Source organism: Dromaius novaehollandiae, chromosome 14, assembly GCF_036370855.1.
Source record: "Dromaius novaehollandiae isolate bDroNov1 chromosome 14, bDroNov1.hap1, whole genome shotgun sequence".
In the NCBI taxonomy this organism is placed as follows: domain Eukaryota; kingdom Metazoa; phylum Chordata; class Aves; order Casuariiformes; family Dromaiidae; genus Dromaius; species Dromaius novaehollandiae.
In genome coordinates this window covers 17,585,034-17,592,452 of record NC_088111.1, presented here as the reverse complement: position 1 = coordinate 17,592,452, position 7,419 = coordinate 17,585,034, and the positions used below count along the sequence as shown (strand labels likewise).

Below are 7,419 nucleotides of genomic sequence, written 5' to 3'. Positions count from 1 at the left end.
GCCCAATGCCGGGATGCAGGTGCCGTGCGGTGGTGCAGGTACCGTCGGGGCTGCGGGCACCGTGCGGGGCTGCGGGGCGGGGGTCGGGCTGCCGGCGGGGCGGAGCGGGGCGGGTCCCGGTTCCCCGCGCGGCGGCGGCGGCGGCGGCGGGGGGGGGCGCTGCGCCGTGCGCTGCGGCGGGGGCGGCTCCGCTCCGCGCCGCTCCCGCCCCCGCCGCCGCCCGCTGCCATCGGCGGCCCGCGGCTCCCGGCGCCGCCGCTCGCAGCTCGCGCTCCCGGGCCGCCGCAACGCGGGGCTGGCGGGCCGAGCCGCCGCCGCCCGCGCCGCTCCCCTGCCCGGCTCGCCGGCCCCGGGCGCGGCGGAGCGGCGGAGCCCGCCGCCCGCCGGGTGCATGGACAGGAGCTCCCTGCTCCAGCTCATCCAGGAGCAGGTGAGGGCGGCCGCGCTCCGGGCTCCGCGCCGGGGGGGGGGCGCCAGCGGCGCTGCGGGGGGCTGCCGGCACCGGGCACCTCGCCGGGGTGGGGGGACCCGCCGCGGGCCCCGCTCCGGGGGACGCTGAGCCGCTCCGGGGGGCCGCCGTGCCCCGGGCACCGCCGCCGCGGGTGTGACGCGCCGTGGGCCCCGCTGCCCCGGGGGCCGCCGCCGACTGCGGGGGACCCGGCCCCGGTGCTGCCCCCCGGCGCAGCCCTGCGGCGCCCCCGGCGCTGCGAGCCGGGGCCCTGGGAACCCCCCCCCGCCGGCGCCGCTGAGCCGCCGCGCAACTCGGCTCACTTGTGACCTCCTCCCCACGCCGGTGCTCCCTCGCTTCGCGTGCCCCGGGCCAGATCCTGCGGGGGTGCTGGGCGCGCCTGCGAGGCTGAGCGGTGCTGGGCAGCGGGGAGGCGGGAGCCCCACGCCTGTGCCTGTGGCGGTGCTGAGCCCCGGAGCCGGCTGCAGGATGGGGCCCCGGTGCACTAGAGCTGCTGCGCGGCTCAGCCCCCCGTCGCAGACTCAGGCTCGCGTGCGTTTGCAGGGGGCTGCATCGAGCCCCGTGACCTGATTGCAGGATCAGACCGTAAAGCATTAACGCTGCGTAGCATCGAGCGCGCTGCTGCCGGCAGGATGGGGCCCTGGTGCGTTAGCGCCCGGTGCTCGGCGTACCTGGGCGCTCGCCCTGCCCGGCTTCCTCCCGGCACGCGCCCTCGGCTCTTGGCAGCCGCGTGCCGGGCTCCCGCCGCCTGGCCAGGGACTCTGCTCGGGGGACGGGGAGCAGAGCCGCTGCTTCCCGGTGGCAGGTCAGGGATTTTAGGCTGCCAGCGTCCCCCCGCGCCCCGTTAGCCACAGCCTGGCTGGCGCCGTGACCTTGGCGAATCCCCCGGCCTCCTCGGGCTGGGGAGCCGCGGCGTCGCTCCCCGGCATCTCCCTGGCAATCGGCTGCTGGGTCTGAGCTGGCTCCCCGGAGCCGCGCGCCTCCGACGCCGCCGGCGAGAGCCACCGCTTCCCGGGCAGGAGCCGCTGCCGGGAGGGCTGTGCTGGGGGTGACGAGGGCTGCGCGGCCGGGAGAGCGATGGGCACGCCGGCGGAGTTGCTGCAGCGGGGGCAGGCGGGGATGAGCAGGGGAGATGCACCCCCGAAAGGCGAGGGGCTCTTTGGCTGCTGCCAGGGCCTGCCGTGGGGCCCTGAGCTCTGCGTGGGTCTGCCTGCGTGGCGTGCAGGTGCCCTCGTGGGAGGGCGAGCGGCACCCGCACCCGGCACCCGTCCCGCCGGAGCCGCGAGGATCCAGGCCAGCACGTCCCTCGCCGCCCCAGCAGCCGGGAGCCGCACGAGCTCCCCGGCCCCAGCCTTCGCCCCGGCCTGTGCCGCCAGTCTGGCCCTCGCCCCTTTCCTCCTCCCTCCCCGCTGTGGGGAGCCGGGGGGGGCACCAGCCCCCTCCCCGGGCAGGATGGGGGCTGGCGCGTGCCTCCAGGCCTTCGGCCAGTGGCTCCGGGCGGCAGGGCCCTCCCGGGAGCGGGGCTCCGGCTTTTCTCTGCTCGAGCAGGAGGGAGGGAGCAGACGCGCGAGCGCCCGTGTCCCGCAGCGTGCTCTGTCCTGCCCCTTCCACAAGGACGTTGCCAGCGACTTTCCTCTTCTGCGTTTCATCCCCTGGAGAAGCGAGCAGCAGACACGGCCATGTTTGTGGGAGTGCCGTGCTCTCGGCCGCAGGCCGCCCGGCCGGGGCGACCCCACTGCCCTGGAACACCCTGCCCGGCTGCGGGGTGCCGGCACCCTTCCCGGGCGCATCCTCCTGGCACCGTCCCGGGGGGCGGCGGGGTGCCTGGGCGCCGCGGGGCATTCAGGCAGCGCGGGTGCCCCGGTTGGCGCGGGGCGCCCGGGCAGCACGGCCCCACCTCGGCGCAGGGGCGCGCGGGAGGCCGTGCCGGAGGAGGCAGCCGTGCCAGCGTTGCGCGTGTGTTTAGCTCCGCGGCTTCCCGGCTGGCAGGCTGCTCGGCTTGAGAAATAACTGAGTGGGAGAGTGTTGGCTGAGCGGCGGGGAGGGGCGGGGGGGGGGGGGCGGGAAAGCCACGGCGGGCCGCGGGGAGCTCCCGTGCCCGGAGAGCGGTGGCGCGGGGGCCTGGTGCCGCGGGCCGGCTCTGCAGCCGTGCGGCCCCGCTCTGCAGCTGGACCCCGAGAACACGGGCTTCATCGGCGCCGAGACCTTCACCAGCCTCGTGCACAGCCATGAGCTGCCGCTGGACCCCGCCAAGCTGGACATGCTGGTGGCCCTGGCGCAGGGCAACGGCGAGGGCCAGGTCTGCTATCAGGAGCTGGTAGATCTGGTCAGTGCCGGGGCGCCGCGGGCCGGGGCGGGTGCACGCGCGGGGGCCACCGCGGGGCCGGGTTGGCGCCGGCGGGGAGGAGCGGGCCGGACCCCGCGGGCGCGGCGGGACCCCGGCGGTGGCTGCCGTCCCCGGGGCACGCTGCCCGGCGGCGGCGGGCCACGGCCTCTCTCCGCAGATCAGCAGCAAGCGCTCGAGCAGCTTCAAGCGCGCCATCGCCAACGGGCAGCGGGCCCTGCCCCGCGACGTGCTGCTCGACGAGACCGGCCTCGGCATCTACAAGCGCTTCGTCCGCTACGTGGCCTACGAGATCCTGCCCTGCGAGATGGACCGCCGCTGGTACTTCTACCAGCACCGCACCTGCCCCCCGCCCGTCTTCATGGCCGCCGTCACGCTCACCCAGGTGCTGGGGGCCGGGGGGGCCGGGGGGGCACGGCGGCGCCGGCGCTGACGGCTGCCCCACGCAGATCATCGTGTTCCTGTGCTACGGGGCCCGGCTGAACAAGTGGGTGCTGCAGACCTACCACCCCGAGTACATGAAGAGCCCCCTGGTCTACCACCCCGGGCACCGGGCCCGCGCCTGGCGCTTCCTCACCTACATGTTCATGCACGTGGGGTAAGGGCGTCCCCGGGGCCAGGGGGGTCCCGCCGGGCCCGTTCCCGTGCCGGAGGTGGGTTGCAGGGCAGGATCGGCCCCGGCGAGCCGACGCGGCCCTCCCGTGTGCGGCAGGCTGGAGCAGCTGGGCTTCAACGCGCTGCTGCAGCTCATGATCGGGGTGCCCCTGGAGATGGTGCACGGCATCCTGCGCATCAGCTTCCTCTACCTGGCCGGCGTGCTGGCAGGTGGGTGCGCGCCGCCGGTGCCACCAGTGCCACCGGGGCCCGGGCTCACCAGGGTGCCGGCACCCGCGCTGAGCCCCGCCGCTGCCCGCAGGCTCCCTGACCGTCTCCATCACGGACATGCGGGCGCCGCTGGTCGGCGGTTCCGGCGGTGTCTACGCGCTCTGCTCTGCCCACCTCGCCAACGTGGTCATGGTAAGCGGCGCCGGGCACGGCGGGGCGGCTGGGGCCCTGGGGGGGGGGGGGCGTCCCCCCACTCCGCCGCCGCGGCCCTGCCCGTCTCGCCGTCTCCCCGCAGAACTGGGCAGGGATGCGCTGCCCCTACAAGCTGCTCCGCATGGTGCTGGCGCTCGTGTGCAGTAAGTAGCCGGCGGTGGGGGGGCCCGGGGGGGCCGGCGGCGGCGGCGGCGGCTGAGCCCGCGGCGCTCTCTTGCAGTGAGCTCGGAGGTGGGCCGGGCCGTGTGGCTGCGCTTCTCGCCGCCGCTGCCGGCCGCGGGCCCCCAGCCCAGCTTCATGGCCCACCTGGCAGGGGCCATCGTGGGCATCAGCATGGGGCTCACCATCCTGCGCAGCTACGAGGAGAGCCTGCGCGACCAGTGCGGCTGGTGGGTCGTGCTGCTCTCCTACGGCACCTTCCTCCTCTTCGCCGTCTTCTGGAACATCTTCGCCTACGACCTGCTGGGGGCACAGATCCCCCCCCCGCCCTAGCGCCCCCCCCCCCCCGGGGCTTCCTCCCCCTTTCCTTTTTCTATCGGTGTCCGAACGGAGCTGGGGGCTGTCGCCCACCCCAGGTCTCCCCTCATGGGTGCAGTGGGGCCGGGGCTGTCGCCCACCCCAGGTCTCCCCTCATGGGTGCAGTGGGGCCGGGGCTGTCGCCCACCCCAGGTCTCCCCTCATGGGTGCAGTGGGGCCAGGCCTGCCCCGGCGCCCGCTCCCCCCCCCCGCCATGCTGCCGCTGGGTGCACCCGGCGAGCCCCCCGTGCCCCCCCCCAGGGACCAGCCAGGCCCCGGCTGCTCCTCTGCCGGGGGGGGGGTCTGCGCCCGGCCCCAGCTCGCCACGGGGCTGCACTTCTACGGGACGCACCGGTGCCAAAACAGGAGTGATTTATTTTTCTATGCCAAAAAAAAAGATATATATAGAGAGAGGAAAAAAACAAAGAGAAGAAAAAGGGGAGGAAAAAGAAGGAAGAAAAATCAGCTGAGACCGGCAGACCTCGTTCCAGCAGTGCCCTCCGCCGCCGCCGCCCCCTCGGCCAGGCCCCGCTCCCGCTGCGCTGGCTGGCGCGCTCCCGGGGGGGCGGGGGGGCCCCGTGGCAGCCCCGCGGGCCCAGGCCCGACCTTGTTTTGGAGTACAAATAAATATTTTGCACACCGCCGGCCCCCCCTGCGGCTCGGGCGGCCTCGCGTGGGGGTGCCAGGGGGCTTGGTGGGGGGGCGAGGGGGGCCAAGCCCCACGGCAGGGCTGCAGGAGGGTGCACGTCCCCCCCCCACCCCCGGCCAGCCCCCTGTGCTGGAGCTGCTAATTCCCTGGCAGCTGCTAATTAAATCAGCGCATCGGTCATGACTTCAGCCAGCGCGTTAACGAGGCCGCAGGCTGGCCCGCGGCACCAGCCGCCCTCCTGCAGCCCCCCCCCCCGACCCCCCCAACCCTGGGGCTGGGGCGTCTGGCCGAGGCTGGGTCTCACCACGGCGCCGGCAGCAGCGCGAGGGCCCAGCCGAAACGGAAAAATCCCCCCGCGCCCCCCGGACGGGCCGGGAGACGGGCAAAGGCAGCCGGGAGCAGGTTACCGGGGCGGAAAACTCGGGGCCATGTGAACCGAGCGCAGCTCCCACCCCGCGGCACGGGCAGCCCGGCGGGTGCCAGCCGGCAGCGGGGTCCCCACAGTCCCGGCAGTGGGGTTCCCGTGGTCCCGGCAGCGGGGTTCCCCTGGTCGAGGCAGCAGGGTCCCCACGGTCCCGGCAGTGGGGTTCCCATGGTCCCGGCAGTGGGGTCCCCACGGTCCCGGCAGCGGGGTTCCCATGGTCCCGGCATCAGCGTCCCCACGGTCCCGGCAGCGGGGTTCCCCTGGTCCAGGCAGCAGGGTCCCCACAGTCCCGGCAGCGGCGTCCCCACAGTCCCGGCAGCAGCGTCCCCACGGTCCCGGCAGCGGGGTTCCCATGGTCCCAGCAGCGGGGTCCCCATGGTCCCGGCAGCAGGGTCCCCATGGTCCCGGCAGCGGGGGTCCCGCAGTGCCGGCGCAGCGCCTCGCCGGCCGGACGAAGGCACGTGCACCACAGACGCGGAGGAGGAGGAGGAGGAGGAAGAGTTTATTAAGGCACACAGAAAGAAGGCACGAGGCTCTCCGGGCCGGCGTGCCGCTTCCCGCCGGGCCGTTCCCGCAGGTTTCACGCGCTCTCCCGGCCGGCGGCGTCTCGGTGGCCCCTCGGCCGCGTGTGCCAGCGCCGGGCACCGCTCGCGGCCCCGAGACACGGCTGCACGCGGGGAGGGGGCTGCGCCGGCGTCATGCGCACCGGGCCGCACCAGGCAGCCGGGCAGGGCCGGAGGAGCCCTGCCAGGGCACCAGCTCCGGCGGCCAAAGAGCCGCTCGGGCACCGAGGCCACGCGGCACCGCCGGGGTCCCCGCCTGCCCCCCACACGTGCACACGCGCACACACGTGCACCCCCCCATCAGCCCCCCCCCCGCCAGCCCCTCATCCCACCAGCCCACCCCCCCCCCCGCTGCACCCACACCCACTCCAGCCCTGCGCACCCCACTACGCCCCCTCCCCGGCCCTGTGCCCCCCCCATTGCGCTCCGCCTCAGGCCCCACCCCCCCCCTCCGGCCCTGCCACCCCACTGTGCGCCCCCCATCCAGCCCTGCACCCCCCCACTACACCCCCCCCGGCCCCACACCCCCCTATCCAGCCCTGTGCACCCCACTGCACCCCCTCCCACCCCCTCTGGCCCTGCACACCCACCCCACTGTGCCCCCCAACCAGCCCCACACCCTCCTCTGGCCCTGCACACCCCCCCCCCATCCAGCCCCACACCCCCAAGCCAGCCCTGCACACCCCACTGTGCCCGCCCCCCCAAGCCCCACAACCCCCTCTGGCCCTGTGCACCCCACTGCCCCCCCCAGCCCTGTACACCCCACTGTGCCCCCCCCGTGGCCCCCCACCTCCCCATCCGGCTCTGCACCCCCATCCCGCCCTGCACACCCCACTGAGGCCCCCCCCCCATCCAGCCCTGTGCACCCCACTGCACCCCTCCCCCCCCATCCCATGCACCCGTCCCCTCCCCCTCCAGCCCCACACCACCCATCCAGCCCTACACACCCCGGCACCCCAGTCTGGCCCCACACCCTCCACGCACCTGCACCACCAGGCACCCCACTGCAGCCCCCACCCCCCTGCACCCCATACCCCACACCTCCATGCACCCTGCCCCCCCACTGCCCCCCAAACCTCCCACTGCACCCCACGGTCCCCATTTGCCCTACTGCACCCCACACACCCCCTGCGCCCTAAAACCCCACGGTCCCACCTCCCCCCCATGCACCCCACACCCCATGTACCCTGCACCCCACATCCCCTACTGCACCCCACGGTCCCCATGCGTCCTAATGCACCCACACCCCACCATGCACCCACATTCTCCCCCCACACCCCCCCCACCCTGTTGCATGCACACACCCCATGCACCCCACACCTCCCTGCACCCCCACCCCCATGCACCCATAGCACCGTGCCCCACTGCACCCACGACCCCTCTGCACCCCACAGCCCCATGCACCCTGCACCCTCC

General features: G+C 75.1%; 1 protein-coding gene across 2 annotated transcripts; it reads left to right on the top strand.

Moving 5' to 3' along the window:
- The first annotated feature begins 358 nt into the window (after nucleotides 1-358).
- RHBDL1 (rhomboid like 1) lies at nucleotides 359-4,544 on the top strand. Of its 2 annotated transcripts, none has more exons than XM_064520487.1 (8): nucleotides 359-430; nucleotides 2,637-2,795; nucleotides 2,974-3,198; nucleotides 3,263-3,411; nucleotides 3,526-3,638; nucleotides 3,730-3,830; nucleotides 3,934-3,994; nucleotides 4,165-4,544. In XM_064520487.1, the coding sequence occupies exons 1-8, from the start codon at nucleotides 392-394 to the stop codon at nucleotides 4,341-4,343; spliced, it is 1,026 nt and encodes a 341-aa protein (XP_064376557.1). In that variant the 5' UTR covers nucleotides 359-391; the 3' UTR covers nucleotides 4,344-4,544. The 2 variants fall into 2 exon arrangements, with proteins under 2 accessions (XP_064376557.1, XP_064376556.1); XM_064520486.1 differs by having other exon boundaries at nucleotides 4,072-4,544.
- Nucleotides 4,545-7,419: the final 2,875 nt, after the last annotated feature.